Source organism: Athene cunicularia, assembly GCF_003259725.1.
Source record: "Athene cunicularia isolate RWA chromosome 7 unlocalized genomic scaffold, athCun1 chr7_part1, whole genome shotgun sequence".
NCBI classification, from domain to species: Eukaryota; Metazoa; Chordata; class Aves; order Strigiformes; family Strigidae; genus Athene; species Athene cunicularia.
In genome coordinates, this window is record NW_020799107.1 from 27686121 (window position 1) to 27710909 (window position 24789).

General features: G+C 40.8%; 2 protein-coding genes across 3 annotated transcripts in view; one reads left to right on the plus strand and one right to left on the minus strand.

The window, feature by feature from the left end:
- Positions 1-7: 7 nt before the first annotated feature.
- Positions 8-11392, plus strand: CEP70 (centrosomal protein 70). Its single transcript, XM_026852953.1, has 16 exons — positions 8-48; positions 521-626; positions 792-915; positions 1231-1411; positions 1732-1901; positions 3126-3185; positions 3772-3871; positions 4257-4345; positions 4700-4774; positions 5860-5962; positions 6614-6784; positions 7441-7587; positions 8109-8277; positions 9654-9768; positions 10728-10807; positions 11199-11392. The coding sequence occupies exons 1-16, from the start codon at positions 40-42 to the stop codon at positions 11258-11260; spliced, it is 1761 nt and encodes a 586-aa protein (XP_026708754.1). The 5' UTR covers positions 8-39; the 3' UTR covers positions 11261-11392.
- Positions 11393-11637: 245 nt separating this feature from the next.
- The window catches only part of ESYT3 (extended synaptotagmin 3), a 41717-nt gene continuing 28565 nt past the window's right edge, over positions 11638-24789 (minus strand). Inside the window, exons 11-23 of one of the 2 annotated variants that reach the window (XM_026852950.1) lie at positions 24382-24430; positions 23662-23751; positions 22733-22795; positions 22570-22638; positions 21261-21326; positions 19768-19854; positions 18782-18931; positions 17803-18242; positions 16520-16609; positions 15826-15957; positions 14259-14364; positions 13612-13661; positions 11638-12719 (exon numbers count right to left, since the gene is read on the minus strand). In XM_026852950.1, coding sequence (XP_026708751.1) covers positions 12683-12719; positions 13612-13661; positions 14259-14364; positions 15826-15957; positions 16520-16609; positions 17803-18242; positions 18782-18931; positions 19768-19854; positions 21261-21326; positions 22570-22638; positions 22733-22795; positions 23662-23751; positions 24382-24430 — 1429 coding nt within the window. In that variant the 3' untranslated portion in view covers positions 11638-12682. The remainder of the gene's footprint in view (positions 12720-13611; positions 13662-14258; positions 14365-15825; positions 15958-16519; positions 16610-17802; positions 18243-18781; positions 18932-19767; positions 19855-21260; positions 21327-22569; positions 22639-22732; positions 22796-23661; positions 23752-24381; positions 24431-24789) is intronic. The other variant, XM_026852951.1, reaches the window with a different exon arrangement.

Genomic DNA, 24789 nt, shown 5'->3' on the forward strand with positions numbered 1-24789 from the left:
GCCCCTTCCCCGGCGGCCCGAGAGCGGGCGCCCCTCGCCATGACAGAGGTACCGTGGTGGACCTGAGGTGCCTGTTGTTAGTGCTTGGTAGTTAAAACCAGAACGAAACCAAACAGTAAAGCCCCAGAGCAGGCACCCGCGCCCTCTGGGGGCTTCTCTCGGGGCTGGGGCAGGGGGTCGAGGCCCGCTGCGCCCCCGGTGTCTTGGAGTTACCTGAGGGACGGTTATTTGGGTTTTTTAAAAGGTAAATTTTACTCACTGTGTGTTATTTCTAATAGTGATCAGGAAGAACTAAGTATTCCGTATATTGTTAAGTACGCTTTTTCTCAGTATTTTTTTCAGATCCTACTGAAAATTCTCACAAGCCCTCCTGTAGTGGCTGGGGATTCTTGGGGGTTTGGCGTTTGTTTGTTTTTATCTGGGGGCATGTGCTATTCTCTACTGCCTGCACAACAGGAATGACAGGAGGCTGTGAGCTGATCTTGAGAAGTCAGGTTTCTGTCTCTTCCCCTTCTCCCAGCTGCAGCAGGAGAAGGCAGAATGGGAAAACTTAAACAAGCTACTAATGCGTCATGGGTTGAAACCAGTGACTCTTTTTGCTTCCCAAAGCTGCAGAAATGTATCAGGTAAGGAAGTGCTAGTTTTACAAATTTTTGTATTTAGAAATAGTAAGCTTAAGTTCATAAGGCATCTCTAAAGCCATCGTCACTTCCAGATGGTATCAGAGATGTGATCCTCTTCAGCTATTAAAAGCCTTTTGTTGTGACTTTGCTTACTTTTTGTATCTCCAGATATGATTGTCTTAGACAGTCAGTCTTCCCTGGGAATAAGACTTGCATTAAAAACGCTAGTGGAAGATGTGGACCGACAGCAGAAAATGATGCAGGGGCTTATGGAGGTGAATCACTCTCTCAGGTGAGATGCAGTGGAAGGAACTTACTTGCTAATGCAAAGCAAAAATATTATCAGTGTTCGTCTCTTCCCAGGTGGAGCTCTTGTCACACCATAGGCCTAAGAGCTTTTTCCCGAGATTATTGTCCAATATGCAACAATGTTGGCCTAATTCCTCTTCCATTATTTCATCTGCTACTTTTTCCTATACCAGCATATTTCCTGTACCTGCTGCCACAGACTGAGAGTCATCAGATAATGTTTTCAGGCCTGTGCTTCCTTCACTGTCTCTAATGAAATGAGCTTAACTTAAAGCAAGGATTTATTTATTTTCTTCAGAGATGAGATACGACAGGAACGTGGTCGGGCATCTCGACAGGAACAACGGGCTAATGATCTGGAAAATGTGGTGAAAAACATTAAGTCCAAAATTTGTCAGCTGGAAGATGAGACAATAGCTAGAGTTTGCCAGCAACAGAATCAGGTCAAAGAACTTCAAAAAGATCAACAGGTTTCACAGGTAATTCAGGTAGTGCTATCTGAGGAGTCAAACTTTTGACTTTTTTAAAAGCTGTGAAATATTTACATTGATCAAAATAAACATGAGTCCTGAGTCGTAGAGTTAGTACACTGTTTATAGCTAAGATTTTTCAATCTCTACAGAATTTTGTAGTTATAACCTAGACACATACCTGTATCCTTCTTCCACTGTTTCTTCAGTATGGGTAAAACCCAGGTAATAAGCCTCCTTGGGACCAAGTGCCTACTTGGGCATGTACAGTACCATCTTCAGCTTGTGGGTTAGAATAACTTCATAATGCTTCTCTTATCTGTTCCCAGGCAAAATACCAACAGCAGCAAAAAAAGCTGCAGGAACAGGAAGAGATTATTGCCCATTTGCAGAAGGAGCTGTGCAAAGTTGGGATGGAGGAGCAACAGCGTGTTGCCACTCAAAACAAAATGTTTTGTCAGTTTTGCAAAACAGCTCCCAAGTCTCTTCTAGGTCAACGGTAAGCAATTTTCTTATATTGGTAATAACCAGTTACATTAAATTAAGAAACTGATTTTAAAGTGACTGTTCTTGATATTTATATGAAAAAGAAATCTGGAGGCCTTAGGAGCACAAGCTGAAATATGAATTCTTGTAAAGGTACATCAATGCATTAATTTTTTCTTGTATAAAGATTGTGAGGTGTATAAATCTATGGCAGAAATTTTTTTAAAAAGCAGCCACCACTAGGTGTCAGCAAAGAGAAGGGAATGGTTCACTCTACTCTGGAACTGATTAGGTGATCTCCTCCTGGGATTCTAACATTTTTAAAATGCAAATTAAAAAAAAAAAAACCTCAACCAAAAAACAACAAACACCACACCCCTCAAAAAAAACCCTTCCAGTTTTGGAAAGTGGTCTTTGCAACTGCTGACTGCAGGTTTGCTGTAAAGCTTCTCAGGTACTTTAGGGAAAATACCAAAAGTGTTCCAAGCCTGTGTCTCTTGTGGTAAGATCTCTGTAGTTCTGCTGTAATCAGAGATTTGCCAATTCTTAGGCCTCAGGTAGCCATCCCTTTATTGTGCCGATGTCACCTTGTTTCCTAGGCCTGGCTAGTAATGTTTACCAGGAAAGCATTTAGAAGGGACTGTGTGTGCACAGTGCTTTTCTTGTGCCCTCACTGTGTGAGAGGAAGGATCACTCAGTTTGGTTCCCTGTGCTTTCTCATCTGTCTCTCCAAAACAGACAATCTGAGTGCTCAAGGGGAAAGACAGTTTCTGAGCTGTTCAGTTTTTTGTGGATCACTTTTTTTTGCAACCACTTACTTTGAGAGCACTTTTAGTTTCTTTGAAGATGGATGTTCTCGGGCTGTGTGGGACCTGTGCTCTCCCGCAGTGGTCGCTGAGCCCTAGCACTCGAGATTGTGCCTCACCGTTAAGCTTGCTGGGTAAACATAGGCACAAGATGAAAAGGCTGTCAGGAGGATTCAGCTTTTTTCTCCCCTTAAATAATTTTACCACTTTTACGCTAGTACAGAGTTCATGTCCAAAGCAAAAAAAGTAGAGACAACTGTGACCCTATTTGTTTGATATGAGAGAACACTCACCATTTGAAGCAGTCCCTTCTGAAGTGCAGTGCAGTTGTGTAAGCTGGCAGGTTCCTGTGGGTTGGTTGCAGTACCTTTCAGGCATGATTTTTTTTTTAGAATACCCGAAATTCAAAATACTGTTTTTCCTTTCTTCAGGTCCCTTTGTCTGATTGGTTATTATGAATCTCAAATTAGTCAAATGAAAAAGGAACTAAGGTAGGTCTCATCTAATGCCTTGTGCTTCCACTGTTGACAATTTTCTTACTCCCTACTGTTCTTAAATTTTATAATAGTAAATATTCTCTGTGTTCCAGACATCACTAGCATGTAAGAAACAGCAAAGAATTGTAAAGGTCATGGAAGTTTGGATTCATCTGGGGAATAACTGTCAGCCAGGCTAAGCAGCTGCTCAGTCAGGAGGCCAGACCAGCTAGGAAGTTGGGGGTATTTAGCCACTTGAGCTAAAAGAATACCAGCTTTTCAGCTCTATCACAGTGCCTATATGGTACAAAGGAACAAGCAGATACCTGAGACATTCCTGTAATTTGAGGTTATTATCTTGAAAACTGAAATGATATTTGCTTGTACTGGAATTTTTCTCAAGGAGTAAGTGCACTGAATTAGTATATGAAACAGCTTCTCAGAAATAATAGAGAAGAGCAGTGAATCTTAGGGCAGAATTTCTATTCTATTTACTTTGCAGTTTATGGAAACATTTTATCATACATGTGAACTGAACCAACCTAGATCTTTGAGGTGATTGTATTACAGTAAACTGAAACAATTTATGTTTTCCCCATAGGCAATACAAAAAAGATGAAGACCAGGCACAGAGAGAAGTGAAAAATAAAGAAGAATTCTTAAATCTAGATGCTACTCCTAATTACAGAGCACTGCTCACGGTATGGAACTGCTAAGAATAAGTCAGTGCAGATCTCTAAATGGTAACCCTTCAAGAGCCATGTAGAAATGTATATGTGCTTTTTACTTTTATCTCTGTCTTTATCATGTCTTCTTAAGTTGGGGTTCACTGTCTTTTATGCAAAGATTCGGAACTCTGTTGTAAGTTGTCCTTGCTGGGGACCGCATCGACGTCCTTAATCACAGGTTCTCCACCTGTGGTCTGATGCAGCAGGCTCTTGATCTTATTCAACTAATCCCTTATCCATGCTGTCGTGCTGTATAGGCAAATGGAAACCCTTCTTAACACATACATACATTAAAGTGTTCAATCTTGTTAATTATGGAATGAGTGAAATGAAAGAAATAACAGTGTCTATGTTGCAGTCTTTCCAGAAACAACTAATTGAAATAAAAGCCAGGAATGAACAGCTTTTGCTTGAAAATATAAATCTCAAGAAAGATTTGGAAATAAGGTGAGAAAGGATAAGTATCATTCTTTGAAAGGGCACTTTGGTAGACTTTGCTTTACAAAGAAAGAAACTGAAAGCACCAGCAATTGTAATAGTATGAAATCTGCCTTTAAAAGTGATCCACAGAAGTAAGATAGGGCAGCAACAGTCGACCTGCCCTCCCTATGCTGTTATTATCAACAACTGCTAATGGTTATTTTGCTCTTTATTGCTGTTGCCACTAGAAATGTTGCAGAATTTCATTTCCAGAATGATGTTGTGACACTGGCAAAAGCTTTCTTACTTTTTTGCTTGGCTGAGTTTTATAGACACCTTCACATGCAAGACATGTAATATGGTACTTTTTCTTTCTAACAGACCAACTGCACAGGAGTTAAAACTTTACAAACATCAAGTGAAGAAACTAGAGAAAACTTTAAAGAAAACTATCCAGTAAGTATATTTCTTTAGTAACTTTCATGAACCCTCTGAACTTCTTAAGGCAAAGATACTTTGCAACCTGTAATGTAGATAGTAGCTTATAAAGCATGTATGTTATCACTGTTCCTCGGAGCCTGGTTATGGTCAGCAAATGCTACTGTAGCTCTGAAGATACAGTAGTGAATCTTTGAAATAATGCATGGTCTCCAAATAGGAGCACAGCAGTGTGTCTTCTTTATTTCATTTTGTTTTTCTGGATTTGATTTGAGTGCTGTTGCAGGCAGTATGGACAGGCCCAAACTCTGATGTTTGCTGCTTCAGTGAGCTACAAAGCTACTGGTTACGTAAAGGATTACGAATGAGAAAGTACAAGTTGCAAAATGTTGCAGCTACTGAAGTTATGTCCATATTATTCTTAGAAATTGACTCTTTTTCTGAAACATTGCTAAGAAAATACATTGAATGTACTAGAGATACAGTATTGTCGAAGTGCTTTTATCTGTAATTTCATTTAATCATTTGTGCATGTGTATACCAAATGCTAAATGCTTTATAGCCTGAAAAAGGCATCACTTAAAATAAAAAAATGTTCAGTTCTTCATTTTACATCATGTATATTTAAATGGCCTTTTATCATGCAGTGGGCATGATTTAGAGAAAGTCATCTTAGATTTGACAAGAAGGGTAGCAAGCTATATATAGTAAGCCGGGAAGAATGTTCAAGCAGAAGCAGATAAAGACTGAGCGTGGAATTTGACCCCTTTGAGTAAAATTCTGGATTTTAAGTCTTCAGCTGTAGTAGAACCTCTGGTAACAGAACAACTGTGTGCATCTAGTGGTATCCTTTCTAAATTAGCATGTGATCTGGAATAACCTCACCCTGGAGACTTGAGAGAAATTAATGATATTTACATGCATGTATTATATTCTTTAGGTAGAGTAGTTTGATGGAATCCTGTTGGTAGGCATCATAAAATGGAGATTTTACTTTGTAGGTATAAATATATGTGCTACATGCCTAGTTCTTTAATCAAGTTGAAAGTGGTATCTCCTGCTAAGACTATTTGTGTAACCCACTGTATGTATTTGGCATGTAGATCATCAGGGAGTAGTACTGGAGAGAGAATAGAAGAAAAGAAAGAACCTGAGAGTATCGCAGGAGTAGATCAGCTGCAGGCAGTCTGCCAGCAATACTTACAGGTATGCATATTTTATCTGTACTGTGTGTAACTAGCACTGTTACAATGAAATACAATGCATGAGTTTTGGTTTTGTAAACTGGAGTGTGCTATTTTGAATATAAGAGTTCACAACTCCTCTGGATCTGGCAGTTAATGTAGGCTTGTTCTTAATTGTTCTATCTTAGTGTACACTACTTGAAAATACAGCAAAAAAGCAGAGACTGGGTTGGCAAACATCATATCAATGATTTATCTGAACCCTTTTCAGAAAGGTCTTGGCAAAAGAGATCTGTATGTTACAGTTTTAAACATGCCTGAGAAGATAGTGGCTTTTACTTTCTTTGAATTAAAAAAAAGCATCTATAATAAAACTTAACAAAATGTAAACAGGGGAAGTAAAAATGCCTCAAGTGGATCAATGTTAAATATCCCTCAAAGGGCAGTATTTGCATTACTTTTACATATCTTCTAGCTAGTATATTTTTAAATCTTTGAATCTATTGCATATTGAATGCATCTGTAAAATTCATTGATAGTATGATTGATAGATAGATAGATAGATAGATAGATATGATTTAATGTTTAGACAGTCATGACTGTGGTGAAGAGGGGTTTTATTACAAAATGTCATATATATTTGAGCAATAACATTTGTTATTTGGTGTTGAAGGTTTTGTCCCATATTGATTCTGTTTTGCGAAGTCCAAGGGCTCCTCCATTAATATACAGGCGCAGTAAAGGGCCAGTGCAAAATTGTATTAAAGACAGTGGACTGGAATGTGGATTTGAGCACCTCCCACTCACTATAGAAATGTGGGCAGATCAGCTAATGGCCCTAAAGGTAACGCATTGTTGTACTTGGCTTTATATTCTTCCTTTAATCTACCAACCACCTCTTGGTCTCTCCCTACATGTAGTGGTTTTTTTCCATGTGTAGCTTTTGTTACTGTCTGACTTGGTGTTAAATTTTAAATAATTCTGCTTTCCACTTATGTACAACTTTAAAAGCATAGTAAAGTGAAAAATGTGCAGTGTGCCTACAGGCTAGAGATGTTCCTCTGTGTACATTGTCTAAACGTTTTTGTTCACTGCCTGAGTCCCTAATAAGACACTTGGGCTTTAGAGTCTATGTACTTCACACCTTAATGACAATGCATTCCCTTTCTTCCATTTGTCTTGTCAGAACCGTAACTTTTTTATCTAGATACAAGTGAAGTTAATTTTGTTTAAAACCAAACTCTGTGACCAATGCTTCTTATTTCACTGAAATAATATATTAAATACTTCCTTTTTTTTTTTTTTTTTACTATCAGCATTCGTTTTAAATGAAGCAATGTAAGCAAGATACTGTGCTTAAATCCCATGAAAATGAAAACCTTACTGTCTCCAGTACTGGAATGTTTTTGCTTATGAGAAACAGAAAATGCCCATTTCTATAATAAAAACAACTTCAAGCATTTACTAAAATCAGTTGTGTTCCTTCCCTCCTTTTAACAGGATTTGCATAGGTCCTTGAGAAAACTGTCTCTGGAATTGGTGCCCTGGCATACTGGAGATCTGCAGGATAGCAGAGAAACCATACGAGTTGAAGACCTCCAGTTCATAGTAGATGCAATTTTGGAAGAAATAGAAAATAAGGAAAAGGTAATTCTTACCAGGGGTTTATAATGACAAGTTACTGTGGAATTCTTAAATGCGTTCTTCACACGGTGATTTGTGCATTTGAAAGCCTTCTGGGGTTTAAGAAGTAGCTGTTTGAAGACATTCAATAGTCAAAGACTATTTTAACATAATGGATAAATTCACCTTGGGGAAGACTGCTTTAATCAAAGTCATTTGACCAATGATGAATTTGCATTGCCCTGAGTCTCAGGTATTATCCTGTTCTGTCTGTTCCTCAGTCAGCATTGAGAATACATAAATGTACTTACCAAGCAACAGAGGAGAAAGCTTTCCAGTGTATTTTTGGTTTGCTGGTTATTTGTGTCTGAAAACTCTCTTTAAAATGTTTTCAGATTTAAGAATATTTGAAATGCTGTGATTTAATAAGGGAAGTTACACCTGCTTTTCTTCATAGACTAGTCTTAAGAATGTTTCATGGTTTAACATAATCCTTGCTTTGTTAAGCAACAGTGTTGATGAGTTATTCTTTCTGCTTGCTACAGAACAGCCAGACACCATCCTTACCAACCCTGTTTGCAATAGTCTCTCACTTCCAGAAGTTGTTTGATGTGAATTCTCTGAATGGTGTTTATCCACGAATGAATGAGGTTTACACAAAGCTTGGGGAAATGACCAACGCTATGAGAAATCTCCATGAGCTCCTGGAACTAGGTAAAGACTTACCACCTTGCACTTGTTCAGACCATTGCCAAAGGAAGAAGATGGCAAGTGAAAGGCTGATCTCTTCATAAAAAACACGTTGAGCTGCTGAGAAATGAATAAACTAGGTATATTCTTCACTGTGAAGATAAAAATAGGCTGCTGTGAATTGGCAGTTTAAATAGGAAAACCCCATTATTTGTAAGCCTTTAGCAGTTGCTGAGGAATACTAAGGAGGCAGAAGAAAGGAGTAACAGGTGAAACTGAATTTTTAAAATATTTTTTCCCCAAAGCTGTTTCCTGTGAGCTGACATCATAATTCTTCTTGAACTTTCATTCTCTACTTGGAAGATAACAAGTTTAAGAAAAAAATAACTCAACCTCTGCTGCTCAGTAATTCATTCGAGTGTAATTATGTCCAGCCCTCAGAAACTTCTATCTTACACTGCTAAACTTCAAAGAAGTTACTGAATGTCAAAAGTTACACAAGTTTTGGTGTAGATGGTTTTATATACTACTAGTAGTATGTATACTACTGTATTTATACTTGTTTCATATACTAGATAAATTTATATACTGTAGTAGTATATACTACTAGGTAACAGTGTTTTCTGAATGTCCAAAGTGCCAGTACTGAGAGGCACACTTAGGTACTTCCCAGTACCTTTTCTCTTCTGGTTTGTACTTCTAGAGAACAGCAGCTGCTGCTGCTCTTGGGTTTACAGGTTTGGCCACATGTAAAGGGTGTGCAGCCTGAGAGTGAGGCCCCTGGGCTACTCGGGCCTTCTGAGCTGCTTTTGAGGAGGGAAGCAGTCTGCCTGCCTGCAGCCAGCACAAGAGATGAGGAAGTTTCATGTCTCCCTAAATCATTGGAGCTCAGAGGATGCCTTCTCCAAGCAGTTCTCCTGAAATTGAGGAAGAAAAGGGTGAGGAGCCTGTTACTTTCAATCACAGCAGCCAGAGTGGGTGAAATCCAATACCAAAACAAGTTCTGGCTGTTCAAAATAGTATTTATTGTGCAGGTTCCCTGTTGGCCTAGTCCCTGTACTGTGCTTCTGCTATGTTACAGGAACCTAATGAATAACCCTCTCTATCATTTCAGTTGGCTGATTTCCATTGACATTGTGTGATGCACTTTAGTGCCATCTCTGCTGTGAAAACACACAGCTCTGACAAGTAGTTCCAGCCACTAAAGGCTGAGAGATTCACCATTCTTAGCTAATGTTAGTTTTCTGACCACAGGCACTTTGTTTTCTATGAAGGATGGAACTACACCTAGATGTGTAAAAACTGAATACAATCTGGGCATCTGCAAGAATTGGATTGAGTCTGAAATACTTTCCTGTTATTACTGTTATGAGGGACATGGAGTGTTTGTTTTTCCACAGACAGTTCAGCTCCGCCCACTGTGGTAGTGGATACTGTTGGGAAACTGTGTGACATAATTAATGAGAACATGACTGAGCAGGTAGAGCAGCTTCTGGGGACCCAAGACATCCACAGGTATGTGGAGCTGTTCCACTGGTGCCATTCTTCAAACATCAAATTCAGTAATTGAGAGAACTGGCTAAAACTGATACTGAAAGAAACTTTAATCATTTGTTATGAAGTCAGCGAGCTGTAACAGTAAGTTACTACTATTTTATGAAGCAAATCTTGAATAGTTTTGAAAGGATAAAGCTGGCAAAGAGAAAAATTAAGGCCAGGCGGTTCCAAATCCCCCTGTTGGTTTATGTGGATAAGGTGATCAAGTAAGCCTCGATGTGTGTTTCGTAGGAGACAAAGCAAATACTGCACGTGGGTGGGGAGGAGAAAGTGTTGCAAGGTTTCAGCTGTAATTTCGAAGTGTATTAGTTGCTAAGAGAACATAGGCCTCCTGCCACCTACAGACACTTTGGGAACTGGACAAATTCTGTTATATCTATATTCAACAGATGACAGTGTACCTGTACTTGGTGGCAGGCTCTGAGAGCTTGCATTTGGCACGCGCTCGGCAAATATACTAAAAAATTAATTGCAGCAGGCAGCAAGTCAGACACATGCCTAGTTCGCAGTACTAACTCCCTCAACCTTTCTGCACTCCTCAGTTTTAACTAGAGAATAGCTGCTTATAAAATATTCCTTGCTCCACCTCTGAGGCAGTTATATCAGCCACCCCCAGGCAGTATATTTAGCATACAAAGACTAATGTTCCAGTGCAAAAACTACCTGGTGCCATGTCAGGAGGAAATGCAGGCTGTATATAGGGCATAAATAGTGAAATTAGAGATCCTCTTTTGACAGCTAACACTTTTTGGCTGCAGGTTTCAGAACTTGAGAACACATTTTTGGTGTAGATAGTTTCTTATACTACTAAGTAACTGTTTTCTGAAGAGTCATGACATAGTATGGCAAACAGCCAAGGAGATGAACGTAAAATGTCCTTGCACCTTTTATCTGACAGTCTCACTTACATGTTTCAGTATAATCAATAAGCTAGAAGAACATGAGTGCTTCTTTCCACCCTTTCAAGCTCTCATTCAAGATTTGCTCTGTCTTCTAGGTGAGTAATATTTGCCACAGTGGTAATTATCTTCATGGTAATACTTCCTCCTAAAACTTTAAATAGCTGACACGTGTCTTGTTTACTCCTGGTGTGCTAAAACACAAGGAGGATGTGAGGGAAGGTGCCAACTTTTGTCTCACTCTCCTTTTCTTCCCATCATTCCTTAGGAAGTGATGAAAATACTTCGTTTTCATCAAACAGGGGTTTTCATGTATTCAGTCATATTACTCTTAACATAAGCTAAATTGAGTTTTTTCCAGAAGCATTAAAAGGTGTGAGGACTTTATTCACTAGCTCTATTTCTAACATTTTAAGTTAGAATTGTGGCTGAACTTGAAGATGTTCTAGGTACATATGCCTTATTGTTTTGCTTTCCATTCTGTTTCAGAGATCAGTAACCTGGATGATATTTTACCTACCGTGCGACATCTGAAATTGGTAGCTAGTTAACAGTTAGTCTGGTCTTCTCTAGCAAGATTCATCTTACCTGTGAATGCATCTGCTGATGCACATATGACATTACAGCTACCTCTAACCTCTGTTACCTAATCAGGAGTTCCAGAATTTTTGCCATAAATAAACTGCTGCATTTTTAAATTTTTCTTAATTCTTGTTTCATGGTCAGTTTAAGAAAAACTTTCTATAACCACTATCAACTGGTCTACTCAGTCACAGGAAGAGAACCAGTACATTCCACATCAGTCCAGGAAACTTGAACCCAGTGCAAGCCAGCCATACTGGAACCACTAAGTGTTTTCCATGTTGCTGACACAGTAAGTATGAGATAAAAGTGCTCCAACTGCCTTAGCCATAACACTTCCATCATTTGCCTATCTTGGTTTTCTGGAGAGTCTATTTCAAAACACTGTTTACATTTTCAGATCAGTTTGGGATGCGAACAAGCTGTTATGCAGTGAGCATTCTGTCTGGTAATGGACTGAAGCAGACTCCATTAATGTAATTAGGCAAATATTTGAAACTTACTTCAGGTGGTGGTTTATGGGTTTCTACCTAGCATAAACTTGAAATTACTATGGTCATATTTTAAAAGTCAGTTTCAGAAAGGCATAGATCAAGTTTCTTATGCGAGACAGAAGTTTATTGTACAGAAACAAGTACTCCAAGCTTCCAAAAATATTTTGGTGTATTTTTGCTCTAATATTAATAAAGCTTAGTTTACAAAACTCTGCTGTTCCTCAGGCAGAATGCTTTACCATCAAGGTTTACAAGATTTTGAAATGTACTGTAACAAAGAACAAAACATGTTAAGGCATCACAAACTAAAACCTTAATGACACCTTGGTAAACTAATCTCCCTGCTTTTGGAAGCTCAGTATGTACACAGCTGCAGCCACAATCTGCTAAGATACTTTTGAACAGTGGAATATCAATTTCTTAGTTTTGCAAAAAACAATTGCTGTTAGAATCTTAAACAGTTGAAGAATGCTGTTTAAAAATTTATTCTTTTAAAAGTACAATGCTTTCATGTTAAAACAGCATGAAAAGGATCCTGGAGAAATGAGGCTGCCAAGCAAAGTAATGATACTTAGCTGACAGTCTAAAACATCTCCAGGGACACCACTTCCTTCAGAGCTATTCATACTTAAGGGTTCTTTGGAGGAGATATAACAGAAACAGCAAAAATAGGACTGACATTTCTTAAGATTTAGGGACAAATCATTCCCACTGTGGGGTGGTTTGTTTGTTTACTTCAGTGAGAACTAATCTCTGAGTAGGATCATTAAATTTACGTGTCCTGAGCTGGAGCCTGCTTCAAATTTGCAGTGACTGTTCAAAACACATTCATTACAAAAGAGATATGTACATTCATATAAAGTTGAAAAATTAGTAACTTATGTACATGAGAAGAAATCAGTTTTTCTTGCGTCTGCTCCTTGTCAGCTCATACCTGCAAGACAGACATGATAAGTAATTAGAGCAGTTTAAGACTTTTTGTTAAAGCTTTAACTGGCACAAGAGAGAGAAGCCAGGCTGCTTCATAGGCGGCACAGCAAAGGAGGTTTCTGAGACAGCCTCAAACATCAGCTCTTTACCAGGAACTCTGGATGCGTCACTTTTTTCCTACTTTCCTAATTGCCATATCCTTACACAAGACAGACGCCAGCTGGACCAGGGCACTGGGTTTTCCTCTCCCACTGGCCAGTACTGGCTCAGTGCCTGGGTGGAGGGCAAGCACCTGGACTGCCCACACCGCATTCCTTGGGCTCCATTGAAGGAGAAAGAAGGAAGAACTACAGCCATTAACTACAGACATAGGAGGGAAAAAACCCTGGTTCTTAATCTTTGCCTTAGACCAATGCTTAAGGTTTAAGTCTGAACCACAAGGAACACACAAGCAAAATTGTAAGTGGCTTATTATAATAGTTTCTATAAATGCTTTGTAATTAAAGTTTTATCTCATATATATTGCTGATCAGAGTATTAATTTAGTTAAGATCTTTAGCCAAGTTAAAATTTGTTGCAAGGTTACTTTAATAAACATAATTCTTTTACTTATGTGTCCCAGCAGCTTTTATGGCAACTTAAAATATGCTGAAGACTGTAATTTATATATAGGCCTCTTATTAAACTGTTTCACAGGGCAGGTATTGCATGGGCAACTGGATTAACACACAACTCAGATAAAACTGCCAGATTAGTTCAAGTTAGTCCTGCACTGGCAGGTTAAATATTCTTGCCTCACCAAAATACACAGCCCCTGCACCAGCACTGCCAGCAGCAGTCACGCACACTCCCAGCAAAGCAACCATCAGCCAGGGATGAAAAGGATGAAAACTTACCATTGTGCAAAACCTTTTATTAAGTCCTCCTGGGACAAGTCAATCCGCACCTTTAAAAATTAAATTTTATTTCCTTTTATATTATTCAGCGTATAAAATTGATCAGCTAAACTAGACCTCCCCCGGAGTCAGACCCACTTTCAAGTTCTAGGGCACAAGGGACCTCTCAGGCCACAGGCAGCAGCCAGCCTCCGTGCTGCAGCTCAGTTTCTTGGCAGCCCTACTTGGAAATTTATCTGCCACTGAAGAAGTGATTCCAGTTCACTTTTCACAGAATCAAAGTTGTTCACAGCAAGCCTAAAGCGCTGTTGGCAAATTCTGGGTTTTAATCACACATATCTCTCGGCTTCACGTTTGCACTACTGGAGCCATTCCCCAAACAGGCAGCAGCAGATCCCAGGAAACACGTTTTTACTTCAGGAGCACCCTTCTGAACTGAAGCAGCATGGCACACAGATCATGTGAGACCACACAAGCTTCCACACAGATACAGCCTGATTTCAGGTGAAAATCTGGCAGAAAAAGTTGATTCCAGATTGCTAGTCCTATTACTAAAATATAGTTACTAGAATTGCATTTCAGGATTACAGGAATTGCTCTGACTGTTCAGCTCTACTAAATCAGTAGTGTAGCTTCTTCAAACTTACTTTCCCCAGCTCCTTCCTTTCCTGTGAAATGAATGGCCTGCTGTTTTTCACTGCAATATCCAGTGTCCTTTTCTTGACATCTTCCAAAGATTCAAAAAATTCAAACCTAAAAGTAAAGTTTTGAAAGGAGAGACTTAAGTCAAAAGTTAAAATTCCTCTAAGCATCAGTGGCCAGAACACAGAGACAGAATACAGCATCAGTGCCCAACAGAGAAGGAAGACAAAGGCATTTCTAGAGTTATTGACGCTGTAAGAAATCTCTTCCAGACCTCATGAAAGACTATGACACTGTTGTTCAGACTGTTCATTGTGCTGAGGGAAGGAGGAAACATGCCTCCATGATGAAATGCTACTTACCCTCATTTTCCCCCTTCATGGACAATCAGGATGTTTTCCATGCAACCTTTATTAGTCAGAGGAAACAGCTGAGCCAACCCCCCAAGTTTAGAAGTAGGCTTATACCACATTAAGAGAAGACAAAGGCTGAAACCTGTGGCAATTAAATTCTTAATGGCTCTGACTCACACCCCTGGCACACACCATCTAATACCGTGAGTTTTGTCCATGCTAAATCATTTCAGTTCTGCCCACCTGAATAGCTTTTCCTCAAGTCAGAGTTGTAAAACAGGTAATGTGTTTTGGAGCTAAGTATTGCTCAACCTGTTGTGCTTAATGGAGGATGTACAGGACTCATCAATACTGAGGATGAGGAAAAAGGGATGCTGTTCCCTACAGCTGTGCTGGCACTAAATCACTGGAGTACATAAGAACAGCCAGAAGCAAAATCCACAGCTCCAGTGTCTGGGCCTGAGTGATAAGATGAAATATTTTAAAGTCTTTTCTCAATTTCTGATCTATACTGACATACACAGACATGACCCAACATAGGAAAAAACAGTCACCCAGGATCACCCATTATTCCCATATTTCACATGTGTGTATCTTTATCTAAATATGTGATTAAAACCACGTCTCACAAGACCTCTGCTTCTAAGCATTACTGTGTTTGGGTTTATACAAAACACATTGCATTTCAGTGGCAAACCTGTGGGTGTGACACTGTCACACTGTCAGCAAAGACGTGGGAGCATTTTACCCTGCTCCCACCAGGTGTTGATGGCAACATCCATCTGTCTGGCCAGAGAATGGTCCAGTCTCACAAGGCTTTGTATTTCTGCCTTTGATTTTTGGAAAGCTGTCAGAATAAGCACCAGGCAAGGAAGTATGAACAGAGAAGCCTTGTGAGGTACCCAAATGGAAGGATTGCCTCTACAGTGAGAACTCAAACATGGGTAGGGGAACGTCTGTCTGGAAAGCGAGTGCAGCCTTCATCTGCTCGGATTGGGGAAGGGGGTGGGAATAAGGGGTGCCCTCCTACAGCTGGAGCCCTGCTCAGAGCAAGGCCTAAGTACTTGCTAATCATGGATAAAGTGCCATTTTGTCCAGAAGATCTGCAAATGTTCACAAGACAACCCTTAGGAGCAACAGGAACATACCTTATGTAAGCCCTTTTGTTATACAGAGATCACAACTATTTCAGCACCAATCATAATTAACATTTTCTTACTTCTCATCATATTGGGGGTTCAGAGTTTTTTTCTTAACGGAAGTCTTCTTCCTGCTTGTCCATCTTCTATCTGGAAGCAGGTATATACGAACATATGGATCTACTCCACGATTGGAAGAGGGTACTAAGTTTCTGCCAAAAAAAAATACAGTGTTGACAAGCAAGGCAGGTTCTACCATTGTGTGTTTTAATACCTTTTCTCTCAGAATCAGACCAACCCTTCATGGGTTCATGGGCCAAAAACATTAACCTTGGGAGCTGGAGCGTAAGCAAATACAACTTTTAAAGATGTGAAGTTAAACAAAATTTTCACTACGGAGTGTCTGGCCACATATCAGGGTCCCTAAATTAACATTTACAAATTCCGTCATAGGTATCAGTCCTTATGATGCCTATCATGACATCCCAAGACACACATCCGTTGTCAGTGCTGTTCAGAGGGAGTTTTGGGTGGATGAAAGTTAAAGTATCTCTGCCTCAGTGAGCACTACCCCCTGGCCTCTCACACACCTGCTACTGGCATTGACCAGAGCTGGCCTTGGTGAGGCTGCAGAGATTGAAATCAGCCAACACTAATGTGTTTTAACTGGGCAGTTTACACCACACATGGTTCTGCTCCAGCTTTTCTGAACAGAAGCTCAGAGAGCTCTTCCCCTTTCTTTTACAGTTAGACACAAGCAATCGTCAGTGTTACCTGCAGCCATTGACCAGCACAACGAGACTCTGCCGTATTGAAGCGTACCGCACCGTCAGCTGAATCTCTCCCAGAGGCATTTCGGTCCCGCTGCAAGACAGTTTGCACAGTCAAAGCTTTTAAATGCAGCTATTTAAGAGAGCACACATACAGACCTAGTGGCACGGAACAGGACACGAGTTTCTGAAGTTGGTGATGTGTTTTCAACTCAAACCAACTTTCAGGGCACTATTCTTCCTGGCATCCTAAGGCTTGATACCTAGAAAGCAGCTAGACCACCAAGGCCCCAGAGAAACAACCCTCCCAATAGTGCCAGCACTGCCTAGCCAGCCTTCAGACAGGTACCTGACTTCAGTCCCACAGTAGAAATGGCCAAAAAAGCCCCTAGTTGGCCTGCTGTAGATGGAGCAGCAACGTACAGGTTAGCATGTTACACAGCTCCTTCGAGGATGTCTGTATATGCAAAATGGGACCTTTTTTATCTTTCATTCTGCATGTTATTCAAGTGGCCTCAAATCCAAAATACTGCTTAAAAATGGTTTTAAAATGGTTTATAAATGAGGCCCTGTTCAGAGCTAGAGAATTTGCCAGTTCAGAAGTACTAGACTGAACAGCTGGAGCTGGGTTTGATGTTCAGATGTATAACTGCTCTGATGCTCTCTTAATTGAGATGGACCTTCTTTGCTACTTCAGTCCATTAAGGATTCTACTAGCTCCATTTTTCACCCCAGGACAGGCAGATCCAGCTCTCTGTCTGCCTCAATAGAGCAGACTACCTGCAGCTTCACACTTAGCACTGCAGGAAGGGCACACGCATGAGCACACCTATGCATAAAAACTTTGTTCACAGCATTATGAATCTTAAAAATCATTGGATAAAACACAGCATCCAAAACCTTAAGCAGCCAGATATGCTTATGAAGAGTTTATGTTTTTACAGAAGTGGGATATTCAGATTTCCAATCTCCTGTTCATAAAATCATGAGTGTTATGGGACCCAGGATATTCAGTGTGAGAGGCTCTTAAAAAATATAAAGCCAAAACATGCAGCACCTCTTCGGAGAGCCCAAGAAGGAGATGCTTTCACTTTACACCTGATCTGATAGTGACCCTGTAATTTACTTTGCTGTTGACTGGAATACTTAAGTCAATTCTTTGTAAGGGGATTTGAGACCCAAGACTCCAAATGACTTAGCAGACTTGAATTCAACTGTATGCAACAGTGACCTATAAAACCTAAACCTTCCCCAGAGAAGAACAGTTCAGCTGGAAGAACCACCTACTTATGAAGGTCCAGATTGCTGCTACTTAATTCAAAGCAAGAAGAAGGCAGAGAACCCAGCGAAGTGACGCTGGGTGCAAGCCTCAGTTCCTGTACGACCGGCAACGTGGGCACTACTGCTGCTCTGGTATGCACCACTGACGATGGGTGATGCTCTGGATTTTGCTCATGTTCTGTCTCATTAAAGCCAGCAATAGTTTCGCTTGGTGCAGGTGCTGCTGAACTGTCGTTTGTGTCCAGGTCTTCTCCGCCATCCTTTTTTGGTACAGCTTCAAGTGGCGCAGAGTCTTTGCTCACTGGAGGTACTTTTGAGACTTCTGGTTTTGGTGGGGAGGCAAACTTCTGCTGGTTTCCACCCTTCACGACACGCACGGGACCTTGCTTCGAGGCATTAACACCAGCCTTGACTCTTTGTGGATCAGGTTCTTCAACATTCAAGGCCTAAAAATCACAAGGGAGAGAAATGAGTGCTGCTCCCACAGCACTAGAGTTAATGCCAGCATTACCACCTAGGATGAAATTTCACCACGAAAGTGTAACATCAGGAATCTGCCATTAGAGATAAAAGAGGCCTATGGGATTGGCTGTGACGTTCTCTTCCCTTATCCTACGGCGTATGTATTTAACACTGTCTAAACACTGATCCAGAGCACGATGAGAAAACAATTCCAAAACATCAGTCTCTCAATGTTTAGCAGCTTTGATTTCCCTAGCTTAGATTTTCTCAGTCCAACTTCTTATTGTCATGAGAAGATTTTCAGCAGTGGCACTGCTTTTTTAGTTTAAGGAAGCCTCAGGGATCCCTCTCAGCTCCACCACACATTCTTAATTGCACTTAAGAACCTTGTCACACTTCTACTTTCTACTCATGTGTGAAGCAAAGCTGCATTTCTCCACACCCACGTTTCATCTCCTTTACCTGGTTAGAATTGGATGCTTCTGCTGGGGAAGCCAAGTGAATATGGCAAAAAAGAACTTACCCGCAACACAAGTTTCATTTTAATGAAGCTGTCTGAACTAGAATGATCCAGCTGAAATCTCTGATCCAGAGTCATGTTTGGTTCCTTAAGTAAGTGGGAGAGGCATACCACTGAAGTACCCAGGGCACTATCCCGATCTTTGTCTTTTATCTTGGCGAGGTGGGGAAAAAAAAAAGTTATTATTAGATGGCAAACTGGAAAGCATACCACTGGGAACAGCAAAGCAAGAAAGTATTTCAGTCAGAGCTTATTTACTTGAGGATACACAGTCAAGTATGGTTACTTTCAAATGGGTGATGCCAGTATTTCAGGACTGTAACAATTTAGTATGTTTGGAGTAAAAATCCCATTTCAAACTATGCAGAGAAGGAACTGCCTTAGCAGAAAAACTAGGTCCTGGGATTTACTTGACTTTCCTTACTTGCTCTGGGGAAAATGTCCCAGGCAGCTGGGATGACCACCAGTCTAAACCTTTACATGCTTTTTAGGTAATAGTTTGTTTAGCCTGTTCAACCTCAATACACCTTCTATGTTCAAATCCACTTCTGTAGCCAAGTGAACAGCCACAGAACTGGCCATAACTGCAATGTATGCTGGTGAGATACAGGATCTTAACAAGCCAGAACACCAAGGTAAAGAGATAGGGCTCTGGTTGAGAATTACGAAGATTGTGATTTCTTACAGCAAAATATTCATGGCTTTACTACACACAGAGCTGTATAAAACCTTCTTTGCATTTTGCAGCCAAAAATGTCCCATGTTTTGAACTAAGCTATTGTGCATTACATGATCCTAGAGCAAAGGTAGATACCAGCATCACCTAACAGAGAATAACCTGTGCAACAACAGGTGCTTCTTCCACCTTTTAAGTAGGATGACCCCAGTACAAGCACACAGAAACAACCAGCACAGATCACATCCACCATTACAGAGATTTCTTTCTATGGATGTGCATTTGCTCTTCAAAGGAAAGGCTGTCCTCTCACCTCAACATGGAGTGACTGGGAATGAGCGCTGTGGACAAAGAAGGTGAAAGCCTGGCCCCACATGGGATCTTTGCTGAAATTGCAGGTCTGCAATGAGAAGATTATGGAATACACATGAGCTTATTCTGTAAGCAGCAAAGAATACCATGACACTGACCACCAGAGAGGGTCACAGTGACCCTCTTGTCCTATTCAGTGATGCTACACCTCAGATGTACTGAGAGTGTGAAATTTCCAGGTCAGAAGCATGCAGAAGCAAAGTCTCTGGCAAAACCAGAACAAGTTCTGTGGGGTGTGGAAATGCTGAAGAACAAGTCTGGTGAGCTGCAGTTGGCCCCAGCCAGTGCTGCCTGGACCAGCCGTCTGCCTCACCTGCAGCAAGGCACTGCTCCCTCCGTCCCTGCTCTCCACCCAGGGAGAGCCAGAGTGCTGCTGCCAGCCTGCAGGCACCCAGAGTCAGCTCCCAAATCTGCAGCGAGCTGGCGGGGAAGGTATGAAAGCCAGAGGGGCAGTTTGAGGGGTGTAGAGCTTGTGGAAAGAGTAAGAGGGCACAGCTTCAGCATCATCCATTTCAAGGATGAAAGAGCATGGAAAGCCCCCATGGGGGCTGTGGCTGAGGCTGCTTTGTAAAACAGCTGCTTCTGCCAGGCCACGAGTGGTGGCAGCAAGGGGAAAGGAGCAGGGGAAAGCTAGAAGTCTGACCGAGCTTGGGAGAGGCCGGTGATGTGGTGGGGAAAAGGGAAAGCCAAAAAAGGTAAAAACACAAGCAGAACCCAATTTCTGGATGGAGCAGGTGGAAGAAACAAAGAAAAACAGGCACCAGTCCTGTATGCTTGTGTGTAGCCAACAGGATTCATTCCTATTTGTTGGGTGTCCAACAGAACATAGGGCTGCCCTCACCCACCTCCAGCTGTGGGGCAATAAACATGGCAACTACTGCAAGGGCAGAACTCAGCTGTTGCTCATATTGATCAGACAAAAATAAGTATTAAATATTGAGAAAGGAACTGAAAGTGGAGAAGATCTGGATACATCTTGCCCAGGTAAAAAAAAAAAAAAAAAAAAAAAAAAAAAAAAACAGAATATCAGTAAAACTGTGAAACACACGAGCCAGGAGACTGATGAGGCAACAAAAACCACTTTGATGCAAATGACACTCTGCTCTAAGAAAGCATGAGCCAGATCATAGACCTATCATTTTCCCCTCTTCAACCCTTGTAGAACTAGAGTATCTTGACCAACATGACCTCATGGCCATGAGCACAAAACCACACACCTATACAGCAGCTGATCAGACACGCACTAATTGAGCACAGAGACACAGTGCTCCCACATGTTGCTTGACCCCCACCTCCCAGCCTCTGCAGCTACCACCATAGGTACAGCTCCTCACATCAGCTTCACTAGGCCTACCCTTCCTAGGGGCTACTTGGAGATAGTCACCCATAAAATAGAAAGTATTTAAGGAAAGCAGAAGAGTCAAACAGCCTCACCTTGCTTTTATGAGTCTTGTTTCCTACTGTGAGCAGGACGAAGGAGGAAGGTTCTCGTTCCATCTTCTGTCATTTAATACAAGCAAAAAAAAAAAAAGTGGAAAAAACAAAACAGAAGAGACATTTGTAGTTTACAGGAAGCAATATCACTACTCTTACTTGAAATAAGTCGCTGGAATGCTGACAATAGTTTTCAGCTGTGGAACATCTGAAGAATGCAGTACACAGGAAGGACTCCATCCAGCCATAACACAGCACAGCGCTACCCTCTACCATCAAGAGTACACATTTAAGCCAAAGTTTTATGTATTTATGTCTCAGCAGGGGAGCAGTTAAAAATCTGTCAGAAGCTGGGAGGAAACAGAAGAGAGCTGAAGGCTCAGTGGGAAGTCTTCATCATTCCTGAATGAAACAGGACTCTTAGAATTGGTTTCCAAGGCTCAGGACTTGCTGTAAAGCAGCAAGTAGCCAGTCTTCAGCATCAAGTAACAACTCCTTTCCAGAAGTAATAATACTGCACCTATTGTGCTGTGCTTCTCTGCACTAATTCTATAGAAGTTAAGGCTGAGGATCTGGTCTTGACACAACGTGGTATACAAAGAGGATACAATCAAGTCCAGAATAAAGGATTATCAGATGTGACGTGTATCACAGTGTTAACTCATCTAAATTGTAAAGATAGCACTTATGAGGGGAGCTACTCAGAGAGAATGGGCAGCTTTATGCATTGCTCAGAGCTGTGGTTGTGTGGATCTTGTCCAAGAAAAAAAAGGAAGACATTATTCCCTATACCCACCATTTACATCACAGTAGCAAAATGCAGTATTTGGGGGGAAAAAGTAAACAGAAGAAAAGAAAGAGGTGGCTTCTGAACCCCTCTAACACTGAGGGTGAAGGAGTCTGGTGGTCAGTCTCCAATGGACAGGAAGGTTACCACAACAAGCATATTCTTCCCACCCCAATGCGAGAGGTCAAGCTGGAATAGCTCAGCATGGAAAGAACCCCTGCAGCAGCAGAAAGCAGAACATTACTTGGTCTGGTGTCTGGAGGCTCTCTGTCCAAACTATAAAATAAAAATAAAGACAACCCCACAAGCAATCAAATATTTCTGCTCTGCATTCCACCTTCAACCTCCTAGACTTTCACTGGGGTATGGATGGACTTTCAATCACTATTTTGAACACCTGGCCACTTAGATTCTGACAGTGGAGAGACTATTTCTTTTTAATCACAGCTAGTTTCAGTTGCTACGATACCACATAATCCAGAATGTTGTTTTGCAAGCATGGGAGAAGAATATAAATTTTACCTTGAGGTACTTGTTATTTTTGATCTTCTTTGCTCCACATTCACCATTCGAATACTCAAAGTGGTTTTTCTGAATTAGTAAAAAAGTATTTGAAAACAATTAATTTGTGGGCTTTAAAAAAAATGTTGTAAGTGAAGGTTGCCTGCATGTAGTTTGTACTTACTGGAAGGTTGAAGGCGCTGTCCAAGTAGACTATCAGAATAGCTGTAGACAGCCCCTTCTGATCCTGCAAAGGCCAGGAAAGATAAAACGAAACAAAACACAAGACAGGCACGATCACCCATCAAGGACAACGTAAAGCACAACACAAATTCAAAGGACAGTTTTTGACAGCTAAGCAGCTCTTCACCTTTCTCCTACAACTTGCAATTTAGACGAGCACAAGCCAATACAGTATGACAGTTTTAAGTACACCAGTTAGACGAGGTGTAAGTCTTTTTAATACACTGGCTTTAATGCTCTTCCATATCTCTAGTGCAGGACCGGTTGGATTCTCCAGTGCAGCAAGACACCTAAACACATGCTCAGCCACATACATCAACATCAATAATCCAGTGTCAGCAAAACAAAGCCTGGAAACAAATTTTATTCACTTCAGTAGAACTCAAATGCTTTAGCTTGATTATGAAGAAGCAGTATCCTTGGGAGATGGGCTTTATCCAAGCAATTCTGCTGGACAAGTAAGACACCATTTGGAACCATGACCCCACCCAGAACCAGTGCTGGGTATGCATCTATGACTAGTATAGGTTATACACAGCAGTCCTACACAGATCCTAGATGAAGAGGGAAAGGAAAAAGTATCAAAGAAGGGAACTGTGAGAGGCCACTTTGCAACGAGTCAAACAAACCTTTGCTAATTCAAGCAAAAAGAACAGCCAGATTTGAGTTACTCCTGAATTACCAAGGGACCTGGGGCAAGCAAATGCCCTTCCTCTTCAGGAGTGGCGGAAGGGACAGAAATCACATCAAAACCTTGTCAGACAAAAATAAACTCCCATGAGTTTGCCTGGGGTTCTAATTTTACACACTCCTTTGTTGATCGCTGGAGAGGGATCAGAGCATCTGATTCCTTTAAGTAAATCTACTCACCTCACGTAGCTTTTCTTGCTCATTTACTAGTGAGAGCCACTCCAGTTTCAAATGCAAGTGTCCGCTTGTTGTCTTACTTAAGGGAAACCACTAAATGGAGACAACAAAGAGTAACTTGGGAACTGTGAGGTAGAATATTTTTTTATATATGTTGCAGTCAGACTTATGTACAATAGACAACATGAATTGTACTTTTGAGTGCCTCAACTTGAATTTTTGACATTTAGATTGTAGCATGTCCATCTACTTAGAAACATAAGCCAGAAAAAACTAAAATAAGATACCCATATACATGCAAAGCATATGGCTATTTCCAACCAGCAGCAGCACAAGACAAGCACCCTGGCACTGTTTACAGAGTGCTGCATTGCAGGATGAACCACAATATGTCCCAATCATTTCTTACCTCAGCAATGAGACTGCTTCACCAAACTTTATCAGTAGCCTTGTACAAAACATTTGATACATACAGGACATGAGGTACCAACACAAGTTATCCCACTGCGGGCTCTGCATAACCTCAGGTCTGTCTGAGGTTGCCAGCTTGATTGTAAAAATTATTTTAATTTTAATTTTCTTTTTGTGAAAATACCACAGTGCAAGTGTGCAAGGAAGCTTTAAAAGCACACAGAGAAAATGTAGTAGCAAGAGGGAGAGCACAAATGAGTGCATGGAAGCGTACACCACCAACTACATTTAGAAATAAGCTGTGATCTTTACCTCATCAACAGTTCTGTCATTCATTACATCCACTAGGCTTATAAGCAAGCTGAAAGACAAAAAGCAAACATTTCAGTGTATATTTAGACATATACTGCTGTTGCGGGAAGGAGGGGAGAAGAAATTGCCACCAAAAAGCCCACATTCATCTGTTCCAAATAGCAACTTCTACGCATTACCTGTGCGCGTGCGCACTGGAACGCACTTACACTTCTGAAGTCTCCCCCTTGAAACCCTTCCAAAACTAAAATATATTTGAAGTAAATCTCAAGTTGTATAGTAACCATCACTTAATAGCTTCCTAGGATTCCCTGCAGGAGTCTGGGCCTTCTTCAGAGTTAGTTGCACTAGGAACTAATAACTTGGTATCAATATCTAGACAAAAGGAATAGATTCCTTCAATATTAA